Source organism: Salmo salar, chromosome 22 (assembly GCF_965601325.2).
Source record: "Salmo salar chromosome 22, fSalSal1, whole genome shotgun sequence".
Taxonomy (NCBI): domain Eukaryota; kingdom Metazoa; phylum Chordata; class Actinopteri; order Salmoniformes; family Salmonidae; genus Salmo; species Salmo salar.
This window is the reverse complement of record NC_138312.1, coordinates 35,379,382-35,402,420: the sequence shown is the minus strand read 5'-3', so window position 1 is coordinate 35,402,420 and position 23,039 is coordinate 35,379,382. Positions and strand designations below refer to the sequence as shown.

At 40.6% G+C, this 23,039-nt stretch overlaps 1 protein-coding gene across 50 annotated transcripts in view; it reads left to right on the top strand.

Annotated features, from left to right (window-relative positions):
• LOC106583293 (uncharacterized) overlaps nucleotides 1–23,039 on the top strand; it is a 38,406-nt gene that overhangs the window by 482 nt on the left and 14,885 nt on the right. For 19 of the 50 annotated variants that reach the window (XM_082967536.1, XM_082967528.1, XM_082967535.1 and 16 more), the window contains exons 2-15: nucleotides 6,744–6,912; nucleotides 8,046–8,231; nucleotides 8,739–8,885; nucleotides 9,486–9,612; nucleotides 9,860–9,943; nucleotides 13,704–13,787; nucleotides 15,836–15,919; nucleotides 16,487–16,570; nucleotides 17,175–17,258; nucleotides 17,589–17,672; nucleotides 18,248–18,331; nucleotides 21,068–21,151; nucleotides 21,543–21,626; nucleotides 22,393–22,476. In XM_082967536.1, the coding sequence (XP_082823662.1) occupies nucleotides 6,868–6,912; nucleotides 8,046–8,231; nucleotides 8,739–8,885; nucleotides 9,486–9,612; nucleotides 9,860–9,943; nucleotides 13,704–13,787; nucleotides 15,836–15,919; nucleotides 16,487–16,570; nucleotides 17,175–17,258; nucleotides 17,589–17,672; nucleotides 18,248–18,331; nucleotides 21,068–21,151; nucleotides 21,543–21,626; nucleotides 22,393–22,476 (1,345 nt within the window). In that variant the 5' untranslated portion in view covers nucleotides 6,744–6,867. The remainder of the gene's footprint in view (nucleotides 1–6,743; nucleotides 6,913–8,045; nucleotides 8,232–8,738; nucleotides 8,886–9,485; nucleotides 9,613–9,859; nucleotides 9,944–13,703; nucleotides 13,788–15,835; nucleotides 15,920–16,486; nucleotides 16,571–17,174; nucleotides 17,259–17,588; nucleotides 17,673–18,247; nucleotides 18,332–21,067; nucleotides 21,152–21,542; nucleotides 21,627–22,392; nucleotides 22,477–23,039) is intronic. The other 31 variants (XM_082967538.1, XM_082967527.1, XM_082967544.1 and 28 more) reach the window with 29 other exon arrangements.

Sequence of the window (23,039 nt, the reverse complement as noted above, 5' to 3'; positions counted from 1 at the left end):
GTGCGTGGAGGCCAACGGTAACGCCGTTATGTTAGCCCGAAACAGCTAGCGCGTATTCGCTCTGTTTTGTTTCCGTGAGTTATGAGGAAATACTTTACATTTTTGGGTTAGTCAATTAAATATTACATCAAGTAGTATTTCTACCGTAACAGTTAACTAGCATGTTTTTCACACTACTTGATGGTCAATAACCTTGCCCCGTTAACGTTACCTCGCTGCAGTGCAGCCAGGGAAAATAGCCAGCTAACTTTACTATTTGTAATAATCTGTTATGATAATCAGCTGCTAGTGTATCAAGAGGTTGCTGATGCAGTGGTTCTGTTAGAGCACCTGCGAAATTAAATATTTATGTAGTGTTAACAATGGTTGGTAAAATATATTTTTGAGGTTTCTCTTGGATCATTAGCTTGCCGGCTATGGGTGCCATTGGTTTCATTTGTAAAATGTTTTTCAACTATCTGGCTATGGGGTCGTTCCATATGATTAAAATCACTTTCTGACTGCACCCCTTTTGATTTGAACAAAACCTTCCATATATATTTGCCCATGGTATGTGGTCAGAAAGTGACTTATTGACCCTGAATGACAAAACGTTCAGGAGATAGCGGTGCATAAATGTCCATTGCATTCGTTTTTGTCTATATCAAATATTTTTTGGGTAACGATTAAGTACCTTACTGTGATTGTCTTCAATTAAAATGTTCAAAAAGAAAAATAGCTTCTTAGCAAAGAGCAATTTCTAAAGTAATCATTTTGCTAGGATTGTCTGGGAGTGTTCTGAGTAGGGAGGGGAAAACTAGCTGTTATTGGCAGAGAGGGTTGGAACTAACTCTCTTATTGGTCTATGATCTCATTTTACCTGGCCAAAATTCCAACCAACCGACATTTCAGGCAGTCGTTTTAAGCAGCGCTTGTACTTAAAGGGCATTATTGTCATCTTCACAGTATTATTCCATCCTCATAGTTTGGAAATGTATAGACGGGTTGGCCGACAACGTCACGACAATGACGTGCCCGGGTAGGCGTGCGTTATGATTTTTGATGTTCAGATAGCTAGCAACAACGACAAGAAGCTGCCTTGTGGGGAATCTTAGGTGGCTTGTTTCAGCCCATTGTATATTTAAGCAATAAGGCCAATATACCACAGCTAAGGGCTGTTCTTATGCAACGCGGACTGCCTGGCCACAGCCCTTATGCGTATATTGGCCATACATCACAAATCCCCAAGATGCTTTATTGCTATTATAAACTGTTTACTAGCGTAATAAGAGCAGTAAAAATAACTGTTTATTTATCAACTAGGTGGTTCGAGCCCTGAATGCTGATTGGCTGACAGCCGTGGTATATCAAATCATTATTTTTTTACTGCTCAAATTACGTTGGTAACCAGTTTATAATAGCAGTAAGGCATCTCGGGGGGGTTGTGGTATATGGCCAATATACCACGTCTAAGGGCTGTATCCAGGAACTCTGTGTTGTGCTTCAGAACAGCACTTAGGTGTGGTATATTGGCCATATACCACACCCCTCAGGCCTTATTGCTTAATGATACCATGCTTTGAGGCGTTTTGACTGATGCCTGTGCTAATATGACAAATTCGCTAACTAACCCAGTAACTGTACAATGTATTTGAGACGAGTGCTCGCTGTGCAAATGTGTTGGTTTTCAATAAACATTTGGAGACCAAATATAGTTTACATGTTCTCAACAGTCTATGCCTCTGTCTGTTTTGCCCCATAGTTGCACACCTGTTGGTTTTATTGCTAAACAACCAACCCTTCTATTTAAAACGCAGAAAAATCTAGTTTTTGACCGCAATTGCCATTTAACTTTAACTCATTTTGCATATCCCACCCTACCACGAAACCCATGTCTTCATCACTGAAACGGTTGAGATTGAAATCATTTGAAAGCTTACAGACAGAATTGTCAAACTTTTGTTGTCTAATAAAATTGACATTTTAAGCTATACCGTTATCTGTTTTTTATGTGTTCATATATACTGAACTAAAATATAAATGCAACATGCAATACATTTTTTTTTAACTGAGTTACAGTTAATATAAGGAATTATTTCAATTGAAATTAATTAATTAGGCTATAATCTATGGTTTTCACATGACTGGGCAGGGGTGCAGCCATGGGTGGGTCTTGGAATGTGGTAACACCCACTGGGGAGACAGGGAGGGAGACAGGCCCAGCCTATAAGAAAGAGTTTTTACCCACAAAAGGGCTTTATTACAGACAGAAATACCCCCCCCCACCCGCAGGTGAAGAAGCCGGATGTGGAGGTCCTGGGCTGGCGGGGTTACATGTGGTCTGTGGTTGTGAGTCTGGTTGCTAAATTCTCTACAACTTATGTTGGAGGCAGCTTATGGTACAGAAATGAACATTCCATTCTCTGACAACTTCTCTGGTGCACATTCCTGCAGTCAGCACACCAATTCCACGCTTCCTTAAAACTTGAGACATCTGTGGCCTTGTGTTGTGTGAAAGAACTGCACATTATAGAGTAGCCTTTTATTGTTACCAGCACAAGGTGCACCTCTGAATGATCATGCTGTTTAATTAGCTTATTGATATGCCACACCTGTCAGGTGGATGGATTATCTAGGCAAAGGAAAAATTCTCACTAACAGGGATGTAAACACATTTGTGCACACAATTTGAGAGAAATAAGCTTTTTGTGCGTATGGAACATTTCTGGGATTTTATTTGTATCAGCTCATGAAACATGGGACCAACACTTTACGGCCCAGTACATCACCGGGGCCAAGCTTCCTACCATCCAGGACCTCTGTACCAGGCGGTGTTAGAGGAAAGCCCTAAAAATTGTCAGACTCCAGCCACCCTAGTCATAGACTGTTCTCTCTGCTACCGAACGGCAAGCGGTACCGGAGCGCTAAGTGTAGGTCCAAAAGGCTTCTTAACAGCTTCTACCCCCAAGCCGTAAGACTCCTGAACAGATAATCAAATGGCTACCCAGACTATTTGCATTCAAATCAAAGTTTATTTGTCACGTGCGCTGAATACAACAGGTGCAGACCTTACAGTGAAATGCTTACTTACAGGCTCTAACCAATAGTGCAAAAAAGGTATTTGGCTTTGGGGGTGACCAGTGAGATATACGTGCTGGAGCGCGTGCTACGGGTGGGTGCTGCTATGGTGACCAGTGAGCTGAGATAAGGCGGGGCTTTACCTAGCAAAGACTTGTAGATGACCTGGAGCCAGTGGGTTTGGCGACGAGTATGAAGCGAAGGCCAACCAACAAGTGCGTACAGGTCGCAGTGGTGGGTAGTATGTGGGGCTTTGGTGACAAAACGGATGGCACTGTGATAGACTGCATCCAATTTGTTGAGTAGAGTGTTGAAGGCTATTTTGTAAATGACATCGTCGAGGATCGGTAGGATGGTCAGTTTTACGAGGGTATGTTTGGCAGCATGAGTGAAGGATGTGTTGCGAAATAGGAAGCCGATTCTAGATTTAATTTTGGATTGGAGATGCTTAATGTGAGTCTGGAAGGAGAGTTTACAGTCTAACCAGACACCTAGGTATTTGTAGTTGTCCACATATTCTAAGTCAGAACCGGCCAGAGTAGTGATGCTAGTCGTGCGGGCAGCGATCGGTTGAGAAGCATGCATTTAGTTTGACTTGCATTAAAGAGCAGTTGGAGGCCACGGAAGGAGAGTTGTCATTGAAGCTCTTCTGGAGGGTAGTTAACAGTGTCCAAAGAAGGGCCAGAAGTATACAGAATGGTGTCGTCTGCGTAGAGGTGGATCAGAGAATCACCAGCAGTAAGAGCGACATTGATGTATACAAAGAAAATAGTCGGTCTGTGAATTTAACCCTGTGGCACCCCCATCGAGACTGCCAGAGCTCCGGACACCAGGCCCTCTGATTTGACACACTGAACTCTATCAGAGAAGTAGTTGGTGAACCAGGCGAGGCAATCGTTTGAGAAACCAAGGCTGTTGAGTCTGCCGATAAGAATGTGGTGATTGACAGAGTCGAAATCCTTGGCCAGGTCGATGAATACAGCTGCACAGTATTGTCTCTTATCGATGACGGTTATGATATCGTTTAGGACCTTGAGCGTGGCTGAGGTGTGCCCATGACCAGCTCTGAAACCAGATTGCATAGCGGAGAAGGTACGGTGGGATTCGAAATGGTTGGTAATCTGCTTGTTAACTTGGCTTTCGATGACTTTAGAAAGGCAGAGTAGGATAGATATAGGTCTGTAGCAGTTTGGGTCTAGAGTGTCTCCCCTTTGAAGAGGGGGATGACCGCGGCTGCTTTCTAATCTTTGGAAATCTCAGACAATACGAAAGAGAGGTTGAACAGGCTAGTAATAGGGGTTGCTACAATTTCGGCTGATAATTTTAGAGGGTCCAGATCTGTACCGGTACCCCCTCTTTACTGGTACCCTGTATATAGCCTCGCTATTATTTTACTGTTGATCTTTAATTATTTGTTACTTTTTATTTAAAAAAAAAATACTTAACACTTATTTTTCTTAACTGCATTGTTGGTTAAGGGCTTGTAATTAAGCATTTCACTGTAAGGTTATATTTGGCATATGTGACATAAAATTGGTTTGAAATGTTTATATTTTTGTTCAGTGTGTGTTGTAGCTAAGACCCTATATGACATAATCTGAGTTGTTTGTTGTGCCTGCCATTAGTTGAGACACAGTATACTCTTGAATACAGGGTGGGTCGGTGTCATGTTTGGGCTGATAGATTTACTCAAATGTGTATAAAGTTGACATTCCAACTTTCAAAGGAGGTCCACCCATCATAGAATGTTGACTTGAGTGGGAATATCCGTTATAAATTACATTTTTGATCTATCATAGGAAACCTATTCAAATCATAGAAATAGATAATAGAATAGACAAACCCTTTTGAAGTTCACATTCGACAGTGGGTGGAGCGGCGTCCATCTTTCTGGCACTACTTGCAAAGTTTCAAGTTTCAGTACAATTTAAATGTCAATGGTGTATCAGCTAAATTTCAGCTGTCTGAAGAGAGTGGTCCGGTTTTGGAATTCATTTCTATGTTTGCAATAACACCCACCTTGAATTCAAGAGTATACTGTCTCAACCAATGACGGGCACAACACAAACACTTAAGATGATGTCAAATAGGGTCGAAGCTACAACATTTGTGAAAATGAGAAATGTAATAAAGCTTCAATTTATAAACATTTTGTTTGTTCAAGAAATCCGACTATTTTGAAAACCCTGTTTTGTTAGCTTTGAAATGATATCAAACTCAACCGTTTATCGTTTTCAGTGATGAAGACATGGACGTATCATGGTATGGTGGGGTATGCAAAATCGGTCGACTTTGAGCACCTCGCTCAATGTTTTGGCATTGCGTTGCAAAAAGTCACTTTCTGACTACTGTTTCCACCATGGGTAAACATGTATGAAAGGTTTCGTTCAAATCAAAAGGGGTGCAGTCAGAAAGTGATTAAAATCATGTGGAGGCACCCTTTTCTCAAATCTGTTAGCTATCAGCCCTTTCTTTGTCCCAAATTTATTGTAGATTTATTGTGGTCACACTTGTTCAACAGCTAGCTAACGTTAGCTATCTTTATGTACACAATTGGTATTGTTCTGTATTGGAATTGCTTGAGAATCCCATTTTGGGTATTAGCTAGCTAGATGTGTTGTGTTGGTGTGACACTTGAGCGGCTCTTTCAAAATCTTAATTCATAGCCAAGTGACCAAAGGGTTATCCTACGAAGTAGTTATGAGAAGTTAGCGAGGTAACTTTGGTCAACTCTGAGTTTAACTCAGGATAACGCGTCATAAGAAGGTGGCTTACCTTTTTAGCCAGGTACATTTCTATGGCAACGAATCCTTCAGAACTAACCGGCTCCGGGGCAGGCTGACTCCACTTCCTGAAGTGACTGAGCCACGAGTTGAGGACCATGAAATCAGATTCCCTCCCTCTGGCAAATATTGTCATCATCCCCTTCATTTGAGGATTTAAAATATTTTATTAATCAAATGTTTGTTAAAAAATAATGTTAATATCACATTACATATTTAGTAATGACAGAATGCATTTTAAACTTAATGCACAGAAACTCGTTTGTATGACTCGATTATTTTGTCATTAGGAGTGGGGAAGGGGGCTTGTGGTTGTGCATTGATAAGCACACAAGTCGGCATTTTAACAATAAGTAGTAATAAAATAAAGACAGCACTTCTAAAAGCCTATTTCACACCATAGCCTGCTGAATTTGCAAGAACTTTTTTCTTTCATTTTGATTTCGGCACAAATGAAATTGTGGCATTGACTCGTCCATGGATTGATGTTTCAGCGTTGTATCATTTAAGATTTTGGCGTTCGACAAGCCAAGTGCTACATGCATGCGCAGTTACAAGCCTGCTAGAGTTAGCGGCAGGCGGACGAGCGATATGCACCATCGTAATACAGATGAGTCCTGAGATGGAATGTGATGCTAACTGAAGCTGGTTAGCTTTAGAAAACTCTGAGTAGATCTAGCTTGCTTTGTAGGATACCCCTTTGGTGACAAAGGCAAACAAGGAGTTAACCAAAGGACTGTCTACAGTTATTATGGCGATGCTTGTTTTTGAGTAAGAATTGGGTGTTGTGTGATTTGGAGTAGTTACAATTTGATTCACTGCAGGTTTTAGCGTTTAAACATTTTTTTCTTCATTATTATTGAATGCGTTTTCATGTTTTGTCCACATCGTCCTCTTCTTCAGTTTTAGTGCTAGATGAGTGAGGTGGGTGTGGCCTCCCACCAGACTGACCATCCTGATTGACGGATTCCTGGATGACCTTGTCCCCGCCCCCGTCCCCGCCCTCACATACACCGTTCCCACTGCAATGTCACATCTGCCCAGCAGCTCAGTCCGCGATCATATGAAATGGGTTTGTTTTCCAACAAAAAATCTAAAATTTCTACAACCAACATGCCTACTGTTAGGCTACATTTATCTTTTGTCACTCAGGATGTTGTCGTCATAAAAGGTTCTCTGTTTGAAGAAGTATTTGATATCGTTTATCATTGTGTTTCATACAGTTTCTGGTGTAGCTAACTCAGCCTCTGGAAGTGTTGAGTTTTTGTTTTCTCCTTTGTTTAGCTCCTCTCTACATCCAGACTGGTTCTGTTTATACAGTGAGCTCCGAACCTATTGGAACAGTGACACGTTGTTTTAGCTCTGTACTTCAACACAATGACTGAGGATAAAGTGCAGACTGTCGGCTTTAATTTAAGGGTATTTTCATCCATATCGGGTCAACCAGTTAGAAATCACAGCACTTTTTGTACATAGTCTCCCCCCCACCCCCCAAAGTATTGGGACAAATTCACTTGTGTATTAAAGTAGTCAAGTTTTAGTATTTGGTCCCATATTCCTAGTACTCAATGATTACATCAAGCTTGTGATTCTAAACATGTTGGATGCATTTGCTGTTTTGTTTGTTTCAGATGATTTTGTGCCTAATACATTATTTATCATAAATTTATATTGGCATTTTGGAGTCACTTTTATTATAAATAAGAATAGAATGTTTCTGAAGACTAATATAGTAATGCGGATGCTACCATGATAACAGATTGACCTGAAGAAGCGCAGAATAATGAGTGAAAGTTAGATGCACAAATATACCATACACTCACCAAAAATGAAAGCCTCCCCTGTTATTGCAATGGTGGGAGGTTAGCATGTCTTGGTGGTATTATATTTGTGCTTCTAACTTTGGGACCAAATATGAAACTTTTTACTACTTTATACACGTGAATTTGTCCCAAATACTTATGGTCCCCTAAAATGGGGAGGACTAGGTACAAAAAGTGCTGTAATTTCTAAACGGTTCACCCTAATATAGAAGAAAATGCCTTTAAAATAAAGTGGACAGTCTGCACTTTATCCTCATAGTCATTGTATTATTTCAAATCCAAAGTGTTGGAGTACAGAGCCAAAACAACAAATGAGCTCACTATGTATTTTCTAAATGTCTGATAGTGGATTTTCCTGACTCAGGCTCGGTTCTGTTCCCAGGCGGGGTTGCTTGGCTGTGAGGCTGTTCTCTCCAGTATGGCCCTGATGCAGGCCAGCTCCATGGCCGGTCCGCCCAAGAAGATGATGGCTCCGCTCGGCCATGGACCACCGCCCCAGAGGGATGGCCCAGACCGCGGTCCTCAGAGCCACATGATCCTGCCATCTGGAATGAGCTGTCCACCCCTGGTTAGGAGGTTGCCGGGGCACTGCAGAGGGGGAGGAGGGGACTTTGTTGTTTGTCATTGTCACTCGCTGAAAGAACAACAAATGAGAAATTGACATATTTCACATTGGCTAGGTCTCAGCAGTAACTTGCATTTATGTAGGTCAAGCACTTTCTTACTGTGGGCTGCTAATATACCTAAATCATAGTCTTCAGTAATGATTTAAAGAGGCTGCCAGATATGTACAGCAATTGAAAAGTAGGCATGAAGGGAGTTTACCTTCTGTTTTTTGACAAAGCTTTTTTTATTTTTACTGTTCATTATTTTTCGTTTCCCAGCATAATCCCATAAAGGATTCTAAAAAATCCTGTCCTTCACATTTTATTTTATTTTATTTAGAAAGCAAGGAATATATTCTTTATTGTTTTATTTCTGTACGGTAATTTCTATTTGTACGTTCCAGGCTATCAAAAAAAAGTCAGGTCAGGCTGACTCAAAGCCCTCTTTCCCTCTTGTCTGTGCACCCCAGCTTATCCGGAAGGAGGGCGACTTCCACACACCCCGCCTGCTGGACGAGAAGGAAATGAGGGCCAACGAAGACATGCAGCTGAAAAAGAAGAACAGGAAGTCAGGAACGCCCTGTAAAGTGAGAGAGCAAGACGGGAGGGGAGGGAAGGTCAGTGCCTCTGAATTTTTAAAGCAAAATGGACTCTTTTCTGTGTTTCAGAGGGATTGTGTTATAAAAACAGACTGAAAGTGTGTTTGTGTGCACGTCTGTGGGCGTTTGGTTCTCTGTGTGCTTCTATGTGTATAAGACTGACTTTTGTCTCTAGCTGAGTTGGTGCCTTTGAGTGCACATATTTTGTTTGTGTGGGGGGAGGAGTGGAGAGGAGATGGGGTTCTCTGGAGAGGAAAGAGGGGGGAGGGGAACACAACTGTTATTGTGTGAGAGAGGGGGAGCAGTAACATATGGGGGTGGGAGGGGTTAACCCTTCTCTAGGTTTTGGGTACTTTGTCATTTAAATGGTCAACTCTTTTTTTATTTTTTATAAGGAGCTAGAAATAATGTATTACCTTTTTAACCAGGACTATTTGGACAGTACTAGCTTTTCTCATACTGAATAAACCAATGTATCATATGTTTCCTTCTATACAAAAGTGAAGTCATACTTGTAGTGATGATTTAGTAGATGTGTATCTTTGAGTTTTTGTCTGTGTGGTGTATTTAGGCCTACATTTTTTTTGACGAGCCTCTATTCTGCCCTATCCTGCATAGGTGGTTGTTGTGGATGAGAATGGTAACTGTCCAATATCTAAAGTGCAGAAAAACTTCATCTGCAATCACTGTTATGGCGCATTTAGGAGTGGATATCACCTGAAGAGACACATCCTCATTCATACAGGTATGTGTCAAGACCACAATGGCCAGCTAACTTCTGGAGGTTCTCCATTACCAGTTAGGGAGATGTTTAAAATGCCTGGCTAATACAGTTAGAAATACATAAGGCCAGCAGAAACACCAGTTTGGATTAAGTGACTGGTGTTTTTAAGAATATGAGATGGCCTCCTTGTCTAGTGTCAGATTTTCATTCACCGTTTTTGGTGTTCTTTGTGGGGACCTTTCACTAAAACTGGTACTCTTCGATTTAGGGGAGAAGCCGTACGCTTGTGGCATATGTGACATGAGATTTATTCAGCGTTACCACCTGGAGAGACACAGCCTGATTCACACGGGTATGCGTCCTCTTACCATACCCATCTCTATCTAAACAGGCTACATCTGTAGTGCTGCACTGGAACCCCAGTATACAGGGTTTTCAGTGTTTGTCATTTGGACAGTAATTTCCAGCAAAGCTCACACTTCCTTTCACCTCAACTATATGAAGGAGAGGGGTTATCATCACAAATGTTCAAATGGTTCCCCCAACACCAGTGATAGTACAAATGAAAGGTCTGCTTGGTACAAATGTTTGTAGATTGTGCAGCCTTCTGTGGTCAAAGATCCCAGTTTTAGGACAATGCTTTGCTTTATCTAGGTGAAGGTGTTGCAAGTTACCAGTAGCTTTTTGTTTGCGGTATGAGATTTTGAATAGAATTTACAGCATGGATATCAAGAAACTATGATTTTCTGAGATATTAAGTAATATTGGTAAGTAAAGTATTTGACGAGTGGCCTGCAGCATCTCCTATATTGGAAAAGAAAACTATGCTTTCCAAGTTTGCATTTTTATTTTGAAATAAACTATTTTCTTTAGATTCTAGTCATCTTGTTTTGTGGTATTTTCATTTGATCAAAATCCAGATACATTTTGTACTTAACCTAGCTTATGATCCACATTTCTTCATCCAATTGGCGACAGATTTTCATGACATATAAAAAAATCTGCTTAAATATAATATGCACATTTTCCCAAAAGAGATGTTCCCATGTACCAAATAAAATAAATACAAGTTAAATGGGTTTCCATCGCATTTTCAACTCTACTGATGGTTTTCTCACCGAAAATGTTCCATTATATAGCGAGTGTTCCCACTCTGGTATTGGTATTTAGCAACGTATTGCCTACATCAGTGGTTCCCAAGCTTTTATAGTCCCGTACCCCTTCAAACATTCAACCTCCAGCTGCACCAGGGGCAGCGCGCTCTCACTATACGATACATTTATTAAACATAAGAATGAGTGAGTGTTTTTGTCACAACCCGGCTCGTGGGAAGTGACAAAGAGCTCTTATAGGACCAGGGCACAAATAATAATATAATAATAATCAATAATTTTGCTCTTAACCATCTTGCATATAAAACCTTATTTGTACATCGAAACCTGTGGTGAGTTATTCACAATTTAATGTGAAGGGTGTTCTTGAAAGGATGCACATAACTCTGCAATTTTGGGTTGTATTGGAAAGAGTCTGTCTTAAATCCTTTTCCACACACAGTCTGTGCCTGTATTTAGTTTTCATGCTGGTGAGGGCCGAGAATCCACTCTCCCATAGGTATGTAGTTGCAAAGGGCATCAGTGTCTTAACATTGCGATTTGCCAAGGCAGGGTGCTCTGAGTGCAGCCCAATCCAGAAATATGGCAGTGGCTTCTGATTTAAATAACATTTTCACAGAACCGCTTGTTGCAATTTCGATGAGGCTCTCTTGTTGAGATATCGGTAAGTGGACTGGAGGCAGGGCATGAAAGGGATAACGAATCCAGTTGTTTGTGTCATCCATTTCAGGAAAGTACCTGCGTAATTGCGCACCCAAATCACTCCGGTGCTTCGCTATATCACATTTGACATTGTCTGTAAACTTGTTAATTTGTACACAAAAAAATCATACAATGATGGAAACACCTGTGTGTTGTCCTTGTTAATGCAGACAGAGAAGAGCTCCAACTTCTTAATCATAGCCTCAATTTTGTCCAGCACATTGAATATAGTTACAGAGAGTCCCTATAATCCTAGATTCAGATCATTCAGGCGAGAGAACATCACCCAGATAGGCCAGTCGTGTGAGAAACTCGTCATCATGCAAGCGGTCAGGGACGTTTTGGTCAGTAAAGAGAACTTTAAGCTTGTCTCTCATAAAAAAAATAAGTGTCAATACTTTGCTCCTTGATAACCAGCGCACTGCTGTATGTTGTAAAAGTGTTACATGGTTGCTGCCCATATCATTGCATAATGCAGAAAATACATGAGAGTTCAGTGGCCTTGCTTTAATAAAGTTAACCATTTTCACTGTAGTGTCCAAAACGTTTTTCAAGCTGTCAGGCTTTCCCTTGTCAGCAAGACCCTCTCGGTGGATGCTGCAGTGTACCCAAGTGGAGTCGGGAGCAACTGCTTGCACGCGCGTTATCACACTCTGTATGTGCGGCAGGTAGCCTAGTGGTTAGTGTTGGACTAGTAACCAACATTTTGCAAAATCGAATCCCCGAGCTGACAAGGTAAAAATATGTGGTTCTGCCCCTGAACAAGGCAGTTAACCCACTGTTCCTAGGCTGTCATTGAAAATAAGAATTTGTTCTTAAATGACTTACCTAGTTAAATAAAGATAAAATAAAAAATGTCTCTCTGTCATGGCTTTTGCACCATCAGTACAGATACCAACACATCTTGACCACCAAAGTCCATTTGCTGTCACAAAGCTGTCCAGTACTTTAAAAATATCCTCTCCTGTTGTCCTGGTTTCCAACGTCTGTTGACTCATCCAGTTGTAACGCATATAATTCACTGGCCTGTGTGCGACGCAGTAATTGTTTCAGAACATCTCCTGCCATGTCACTGATGTGTCGTGAAACAGTGTTGTTTGATGAAGTCATTGTCTGTATAGTCTTTTTGGCCTTTTCCCCCAGCATTGTCCCAGCCATATCCACAGCAGCAGGAAGAATTAAGTCTTCCACAATAGTATGGGGCTTGCCTGTCCTAGCCACTCGGTAGCTCACCATATAAGACGCTTCTAGCCCCTTCTTATGGTATCTGTTGCTTTTATACATGTCTTACTACATGAAAGTCATCTTTATTCTCGCTCAAATTCCCGTGGCTTATTTTTTTCAAATTGCCATGTTTTGTTTCTAAATGTCTGCGCAAGAGTGAAGGTTTCACCGAGTTGAGAGAGAACCTTTGCACATATAAGACACTGTGGCTGAGGAAAGGCACTACTCCAATTATAAGTGAAACCCAAATCAATGTAGTTCTCATCATATTTGCGCCTCTTTGATGGTCCTGAATTAAAAATGAATTAAATTTTTTTTTTAAACAATCAACACACAACCCCATAATGAGAAATGGGTGACACTACACTACATTTACATTTTTTAATTTTTTTTTAATGTGAATCACATTTTTATTTGGAGTACCCCCAATGGTATTGTGCATACCCCAGTTTGGGCATACCTGGCCTTCACGATGATTATGGACAAAAAAGTGAGATTGACAAATAAAAATAAACGACAGCCAAGAATCGATCGTCATGTCACCAGAATAAGACCCTCTATTTATTGGAAAGGAGCATCAACTTCATCACCTTGCATTTTCACCACCCTGTGAAGTTCATCAACTTATTTCATCAAGTTTTAATGTCACATGCACAAATACAGTGAAATGCCTTTCTTGTAAACTCTAATCCCAACAATGCAGTAATCATAATTTATTTAATCTGTAGCCTAATAAACTGCATGCTTTCTCAACAAATCAAAATGGAAAGGCCGCACATGTCATCGCGTCACTCCACGTTTCCTTCAATATGATGGTTATATCAATATTTGCATATAAAAGCATGTTTCCATTAGGCCTGTTAGGATATTTATCTGACTTTACGCGAATAAAAAGGTAGGATGGAACCTGGTTAGTGTCAAGTATTGTGTGTGTTCATTTGGCCATATGTTTATCCTTGTAAATCTAAACAATCTTACTCTAATTTGAATTGACACAAATTTGCAATTGGTATAAAACCTTTTTTCATTCTGTGCAGATTGAATAGCTAATATTTTTATGCTCTGTGTGTATAGGGGTGAAGCCGTACGCTTGTTCCATGTGTGACATGAGGTTTTTCCAGCGTTACCACCTGGAGAGACACAGCCTCACTCATACGGGTATGAGTCCTCTTTCCATACCCATCTCACATAAAACAAGCGACCCATTTTACTCCTGTTTTGTCATAGAGCAGCCTCTCAGTAGAAATGTATTGAGTGTAAAATAAATATGTAAATCTTACGTGAGTCTGCCAGCCTCAGGAGCTCACGACGAGACAAATCTTTATGCTAGGACAAAAATTGTGGCATTCATATACACTACATGGCCAAAAGTATGTGTCCACCCATTGAAATTAGAGGATTATACTATTTCAGCCACACTCATTACTGACAAGTGTATCAAATCCAGCACACAGCCATGCAATCTCCATAGACGAACATTGACAGTAGAGTGATCATTACTGAAGAGCTCGGTGACGCTCAACGTGGAATCGTTATAGGATGCCACCTGTCCAATAAGGACATTTGTCAAATTCCTGCCCTTCTAGAGCTGTCCCGGTCAACTGTAAGTGTTTTTTTGTGAAGTGGAAACGCGTAGGCGCTACAATGGCTCAGCCGCGAATTGGTAGGCCATACAAGCTCACAGATCAAAACCGAAGAGTGCTGAAGCGCGTAACGCGCAACAATCATCTGTCCTTAGTTGCAACACTCATTATCGAGTTACAAACTGCCTCTGGAAGCAACGTCAGCACAAGAACTGTTAGTCGGGAGCTTCATGAAATTAGTTTCCATCACCGAGCAGCTGCACACAAGCCTAAGATCACCATGCGCAATGCCAAGTGTCGGCTGAAGTGTCGCCGCCATTGGACTCTGGAGCAGTTGAAACGCCTTCTCTGGAGTGATGAATCACTCCTCACTGTCTGACAGACGAATCTGGGTTTGGCTGATGCCAGGAAAAGGCTACCTGCCCGACTGCATAGTGCCAACTGTAAAGTTTGGTGGAGGAGGAATAATGGTCCGGGGCTGTTTTTCATGGTTCGGACTAGGCCCCTTAGTTCCAGGAAATCTTAATGCTGCCGCATACAATGTCATTCTAGACGATTCTGTGCTTCCAACTTTGTGGCAACAGTTTAGGGAAGGTTGTTTCCTGTTTCAGCATGACAATGCCACCATGCAAAAAGTGAGGTCCATACAGAAATGGTTTGTTGAGATTGTTGTGGAAGAACTTGACTGGCCTGCACAGAGCCCTGACCTCAACCCCATCGAACACCTTTGGGATGAATTGGAACGCAGACTGCGAGCCAGGCTTAATCGCCCAACATCTGTGCCCGACCTCACTAATACTATTGTGGCTGAATGCTGCGGGGACTTGCTTCCAATGTTCCAACATCTAGTGGAAATCCTTCCCAGAAGAGTGGTGGCTGTTATAGCAGCAAAGGGGCAGCAACTCTATATGTTAATGCCCATGATTTTGGAATGAGATGTTCGACAAGCAGGTTTCCACATACTTTTGGCCATGTAGTGTGGGTAGAAATGCAGACATACTATATAGTTATGTATTTGACCATTCTGACACTTAAAATGTTTGAAACTATTAGACTTATGTGGAAAAAGTCTGTCTCTTGCCCACAGAGGGAATGGTCTCTCACTCTCTCTCGATGTCTAAGCCTTGTACATGATTTACTGGTAGTTGTTCATTGGCTAGATAGCTCAAATGTAATTGATAATGGCTTGAAGTTGGTACAGATTGTGGCTGATGATTATTTTCTACGTTTTGTAGATAAAAACAAGTTCTTAGCCATATAACTTATTTTGATGTGAGCGTTAACTTCCTAATTTATAGCTAACGTTTTTGTGGTAGAATTCTGACGTTTGTTGCTGTTGAACCCAAATTGACCTTTTGGCTTTTGTTAATTGAACTTGATTGGGTATAATAACATTTTGTTTTTACCTTAAATGCATGCCTGATTGTTTGTCTCCAAAGGTTAAGACTTAATCGGGAAGTAATTGCTCACTATAGCAACAAACATTACACATCTAGCAGTATACCTAATCAGTCCTTACATTTTAATGAAATGTATGCTCGTAATTTGGGAATTGGTATGTGTTCCACTTTATATAATAAGAGCACTAGCTAATATATTGTTACTCTGCGTGTGTGTGTATAGGGGTGAAGCCGTATGCTTGCAACATGTGTGACATGAGATTCTTCCAGCGTTACCACCTGGCGAGACACAGCCTCACTCATACGGGTAGGCACCCCATCACCATAGCCCTCATAGAGTAACAGTGTAGTGCTAACCAGGTTTCCCCAATGAAGTGAGTTAACATACAGTACCAGTCAAAAGTTTGGACACCTACTCATTCAAGGTTTTTCCTTGAATTTTCTACATTGTAGAATAATCTTTTTTGGTTACTGCATGATTCCATGTGTGTTATTTCACAGTTTTTATGTCTTCACTATTATTGAACAATGTTGAAATAAAGAATAACCCTGGAATGAGTAGGTGGGTCCAAACTTTTGACTGGTACTTTACATGACCATAAACTCAAGTTTGGGTATAATTTTTTTAAATCTTGGTAGTCTCAGGCGCTTTGTACTATACTTCATGATTTTAAATCAATCTTCCATGTATTTGTCAAATTCTATTATTTAGTGTCTTCAGATAGAGTTCTGTAGCTGAAAGCCATTATACTATTATCATGCTAGAAAAGTATATTCTCTTACAAGGCTTGACATCACAGTGACAACTTGGTGGATTTTTTTTTAAACCAAGACGGCGGCGGCTAGCTAAGATATTGATGTTCTTTGTGTATAGGGGTGAAGCCATACGCTTGCAACATGTGTGACATGAGGTTCTTCCAGCGTTACCATCTGGCGAGACACAGCCTCACTCATACGGGTATGAGTCTGCACACCATGCCCTTTAAACCATTTTTTTTTTTACAATGGGCTGGAAACACTGATGCTGCGCTTAAGCACCAATTCACAGGTTCCTTATGTTCTTGCGTAGACTGGCGTGTAGCCTCAACAAACTAAAGTTTAAGAAACAATTTTTGGCTTTCAGTTAATATCTCTGGATTCACTGGATTAGTATCTTGGCAATATCGTTGTAAATTGCCCAACCAACCCTTTAGTGAGAGTGCATTAATTAGCTATATTTCTATACTGAAATGACTGAGGTATGCTCGTGATTTGTTTAAGATTGCTTTATAGCCATTTACATATTTTGAATGTATATCAACTGTGTTGAACACTTTTGTCAGTGCAAGTTTGCATGGCTGTGATGTTTAATTGCTGCCAATGTTCTGGCATGTCTGGCTTTCTTTGTGTGTGTAAAGGACTCTAGCTTATCAAAGGGCAAGATGCAGACTTTTCTGAAGTTGGTGCTCTGTGTGTGTGTATAGGGGTGTATTGACTGGTGCTCTGTGTGTGTATAGGGGTGTATTGACTGGTGCTCTGTGTGTGTATAGGGGTGTATTGACTGGTGCTCTGTGTGTGTATAGGGGTGAAGCCGTACGCTTGTTCCATGTGTGACATGAGGTTTTTCCAGCGTTACCACCTGGCAAGACACAGCCTCAAACATACGGGTATGGGTCCTCTCACCGTACCCATCTCACATATGTTGGCTACAGATGGAGACCAAGAAGTGGTTTATAGAAGTTATTTGGACAAGTTGCGCCGCTGCCACTACTTTAAAACCTCTATCTTTACTAGGCCACTGAGTTCCAACTTTTTTTATACATATATTGGTGTCTGGCACAATACAAACCTAGTTAACACATGCATGATGTTCTTAAAACAAGCCTTTCTATATTCACATGACTGGTGCAGGTACACTCTTGGTTTAGATTTATTCTAAAGTTTGGTGCTCTGTGTGTGTATAGGGGTGTATTGACTGGTGCTCTGTGTGTGTATAGGGGTGAAGCCGTACGCTTGTTCCATGTGTGACATGAGGTTCTTCCAGCGTTACCACCTGGCGAGACACGGCCTCACTCATACGGGTATGAGTCTGCTCATTTACCATCTTACTCTCAGTACTTTTTTACCGGAGCTGCTCACGCTAAATTATTCATTTATGAATATTTGTATGGTTAGACTGCTAAGTTAGACAGAAAATTCATTGTTGAATGTCCTTGTGTTGGTAAACCCTTCCTCTTCTCAATCTGTGAATGGAATAAAGAGGCTTTGTTGGAAACTACTGTCCACTAAAAAGAAAAATCCCCACGTTATCAAATATTAGAGTGATGTCATTATGTATTAAGAATGTGTTTCATTTTTTACATTTTTGGTCAGTGATCTCTAACCAAGTTCCTCATAATTGACTGTAACAAGGGGAGAGATTATCACCAGATGACATTGTTTTTTAACTTTAGAGAAAAGCATAGTATGATATGAGGAATGTAATTGCTAGTACTCTTAAGGGTAAGGACACTCTTTATCGAAGTATGGTTTTTCATTGTAAGTGATTTGTTTATACTATTTAAGATGTAAAGCAGGAAATCGAGCATGCAAATGTATAGAATAAAACTGCAACAGAAAGATGGCTAATATTTATTTGTATGCTCTGTGTGTTTAGGAGTGAAGCCGTATGCTTGTTCCATGTGTGACATGAGGTTTATTCAGCGTTATCAACTGGAGAGACACAGCCTCACTCATACCGGTATGTGACCTCACTTTGAATCCCTCCCTCTCGCTTCAATCTGGCCTCAGATGCCATGCATGAGCCCCACTGCATTGTGGTTAAATGAGTCCTCCCCCCATGTGATGTTGGGGTATAATGGAATTTAATTTATACATATTGCTGCAACAAACTCGAATTTGTATTGTTAAAGGCATTTTATTTAGAAATTAGACTGCATTTATGCTTAGCCATGTTTCCTTTCAGAACAGGTTTTCTGAGAGAAAGATGTTGAATATTGTTCTACGTAGGCAAAAGATTTCCAAGGTAGCCAGTTTAGAGGACTATGATGGATTCTTCTCCAACCCTCAAATCATTGCACAGCATTAGTTAATCAGCATCATATCATGTTTAGAAATTAGACTTGTTAGTGAAATGAACCCATTTAATCACGCCCCAGGTCTGATATAAAATCTTTAAACCCCCATGTTGGAGTTGAGCTAGGGTCTGGCTAAGAGCCAAAACTTTAGGCTGGCTACATCAGTCTTTCCAAAAATGTCCTATGGAGCCATCTTTGATGTAGGGCTGGGCGGTATACTGTATTTTACTATATACCGGTATTGATGCACGGCCCTGTTTTGGGTTTTTACTTTACCTAATATAACTATTTTTCGAAGTTTGGTTTGTTAAATGTAATACGCAACTCCCAGCGCGTGTTTACACCGTTTTGCTACTTTAGTCGTCTTTCTCCCTCCTGCTGCATTACGCTTTCCACACTAAGCCCTGCCCCCTGTCACTCGAGAGAGACCACTGAGTCACAAGCACTTTCTTGCCGTTCACTTAGCACTGCAGTCTGCATGGTTAAATGGATGAAACAAGATGTTGGTGACATGCTGCTTTCCACAAGGATTCTCTAATTTCACTTAGTAGTTTACTGACAGTAAGATAAACAAACTGTCTGCTAGTTTGTCTTTTCATAGCAAGTTGTGACTAAAATAAATCTTGTTAGCCGCTAATACTAATATAGCTAGTTAGCTGGCTGGTTCCTACCCTGTCAATAATTCCTCGCTGGTTTATTCATTCTTTGTCATGTTAATCAACAATGTATTCAAGGTGCTTCCCACTATATTCTAACTATATAATTAGAACATTCATTCTATTTCCATGATTCCAACAGTTCACCAATTAACTAGGCTTTGTTTTTTTTGCCCATATCATGCAGCCCTGCATGGCACAGTGGAAATTATAACAAAAATGCAGAAATTAAATGATTTTTATTGGATTCAACAGTACAAAACAATAAGAATAGCGAAAAGCCCATTGAAATCACGTATGCGTTTTCACCCTAGGGTCATGAACTATACTGAACAAAAATATAAACGCATCATACAACAATTTTACTGAGTTAGAGTTCGTATAAGGAAATCAGTCAATTGAAATGAATTCATTAGGCCCTAATCTATGGATTTCACATCACTGGGGAGGGGCGCAGCCATAGGTGTGCATGGGAAGGCATAGGCCCACCTGCTGGGGAGCCATGCCCAGTTCTTCCCTACAAAAGGGCTTTATTACAGACAACAGCTGTCCAGCTGTCTGGGTGGCTGGTCTCAGAAGATCCCGCAGGTAAAGAAGCCAGGTGTAGGTCCTGGGCTGGCATGGTTACTCGTGGTCTGCGGTTGTGAGGCCATTGGACGTACTACCAAATTCTCTAATACGACGTTAGAGGCGGCTTATGGTAGAGAAATGAACATTACATTTTCTGGTGGACATTCCTGCAGTCAGTATGCCAATTTCACGCTCCCTCAGCTTGACACGTCTGTGGCATTGTGTTGTGACATCTACACATTTTAGAATGGCCTTTTATTGTCCCCAGCACAAGGTGCACCTGGTTTATGATTATGCTGTTTAATCAGCTTCTTGATATGCCACACCTGTCAGGTGGATGGATTATCTTGGCAAAGGAGAAATTCTCAGTAACAGGGATGTAAACAAATTTGTGCACAAAATTTGGGAGAAATAAGCTTTGAACATATGGAACATTTCTAGGATATTTTATTTTAGCTTATGAAACATGGGACCAACACTTTACATGTTGCGTTTTATATTTTTGTTCAGTTTAGGTACTCATAAAACATTTACAATTGTTATTATTCAAAACTTAAAATGCCGTCATGTGAAAAATATATGATATTTTGGCCATATCGCCCAGCCCTACCTTTTAAGGATTTCAGGATTGTAGCATGAGAATCGGACGGCTTCAGGAGTTTGAGATGTCACAATAGCATGGCAAAAATCTCATGGTTGTGTGAATGTGTGTGATGTTTAAATATGTACCAACTGCCTAAAATTTTCACATCTAATGTTCATATGATCAGCATGACGTGAAGCCAGTATTTTCCCCAAAATTCTAACCTGACTCGGAAATTGCAATTGTTATTAGCTAAACCATTGGCAGCGAGTAGCCACGCTTAGGCTACAACAGTTGTTTTGTGGTGTATTATTGCAGTGTATTAAGGCACTACCTTTCTTAGCATTACCCTTTGAAAATAGAAATGGCCCAATATGGCCTACTCATTGGGCACTGAAATCGTGTCCCAATTTGGATTAGTAGATTGCACCTTTTTGGCCAACCACTGAAACAAGATTTTCTGTCGAAGTAAATTGTCTGGTGAACAAGACCAAAACTTTGTTAAGCTTATTGAGCTATAGTAAAGTTAAGATCGATCATTTTTGGCAGTTGACCTTTTTTATACTGAAGTTGGTGCTCTGTGTGTATAGGGGTGAAGCCATTTGGTTGCACCATGTGTGACAAGAGGTTCTTCCAGCGCTACCACCTGGCAAGACACAGCCTCACTCATATGGGTATGCACCTGCTCACTGTATCCCTGTAATTGAACCCTAGTATACAGGGTTGGCAGGTTTTATCTACAAAAAAAGATGAGCACAATTTTATTTGCAGGTTTGATATCAATCAAAGTCCATAATAAAATGTCCCTTAAGGATGAGAAGGGTTAGTTTTGCCACCAGGTGACATCATCAGCTCATGGGATGTGTTGTGGACAAAAGCTTTGAAAAACACATTTAAAAATATCTCACTTCATTGGGGGAAACATTTTTTAAAGATTTGTTAATCGCGAGTACATTATGGCAAGTATAGTGGTTAACTACCAATCAATTTAACATCCAAGTATATTCATACCTAAACCTAAAATTCGAGGCTCTGAAATGATGTATTGATGCTCTGTGGGTTTAGGTGTGAAACCTTACGCTTGCACCCTGTGTAACATGAGGTTTGTTCAGCGCTACCACCTGACAAGACACAGCCTCAAACATACGGGTACAGTCCGCTCACCGTACCTATCACACATATACAAGCTAGTAAAGGATGTTAGTAAAAATGTCACAGGCACACGTTCAATAAAGATGTAAGACTTTGCAAAAATAGCAGTTGATTTGATCAGTTATTTATGATAAATTAGTTAAAGGTTAAATAAAAAGTACAATATATTACATTTTCCAGACATGCTGGAGTAGTGATGACTAAAGGCTGGCATTTCTATACATAATGATTGTGATTTGCAGTCCTTTACAAGTTAACTCCTTTGATAAACTGTAATATTGCATCATTGCTATGTTGTACTTGCGAAGTTCCCAGTAGCACTAGGTCATAAACTGCCACTAAAACCACGTTCTTTTCGCAACTTTGTAAATTGAGCACTTTAAGAAAGCCTTGAACTGCCAGCAGATAATCTCATCAGTTCATCTACTGTGTTGTATCATTAAGTGCAGTTTCCTTCAATCTGAAGTCTGTGGATGGACGCCTTGTAAATTGTGGTTCATCATAAACGAATTATGTTTCATTGGCCAATCCTACATTTGCTCACCATACCGACACCTTTTTGATTAACCCCCAAAACCGCAAGCTTTTGAGTTGGTAGTGTAATCAGATTCTTCAGGATGAATAGCAAGGAAGTCATCGCATCGATCAACATCAGGGTTTTATAAGCTATCAATTTATGATGATGTATATGCCTGAACTTAATATTGGAACACTTCAATTTATAAAGAGTGCGGCATAAAATAATAATGTTCTGTGTGTATAGGGGTGAAGCCGTACGCTTGCACCATGTGTGACAAGAGGTTTTTCCAGCGAGACCACCTGCGGAGACACAGCGTCACTCATATGGGTATGGGTCCCTTCACCGTACCCATGTCATTAATCCACACCTGAACCTCAGTATACAGGGTTGGAAGGGTTTAGCCTATGTGCTAGCTACTGCGTGAATCAAGGATGGCCAAGAATTTGTTTATGATGAAATGACATTTTAGATTGTTGGATAAATCATGGTTCTAGGGATGTTAAGAGGGGCTACCAACTGAAAACCTTAAATTCTGCTGTTTGAAAGCAGCATGTTGATAAGAATGTTGCACTATTGATAAATTGTTGATGGTACTGAATGTGGTGTAGTTTATGGTATTAGATCATGAACTTCTCATCATCCAAGTGCAATTTCTTTCATTCTCAGCTCCGTGGATGGACGCCTTGTAAAATTGTCTCATCCTAATCGAATTATGTTTAATTGGCCATCCTTAATTTGCGCACCTTACTTTTTTGATAGACCCCAAAAATGCAAGCTATTGAGGTGGTAGTGAAATCGTATTCTTCAGGGTGAATACCCTAGAAGTTATGGTGCGTTCGAGTGCTGTTGGAAATCTGAAAATATGAGGTCCGGACTCTGAAATACCCACT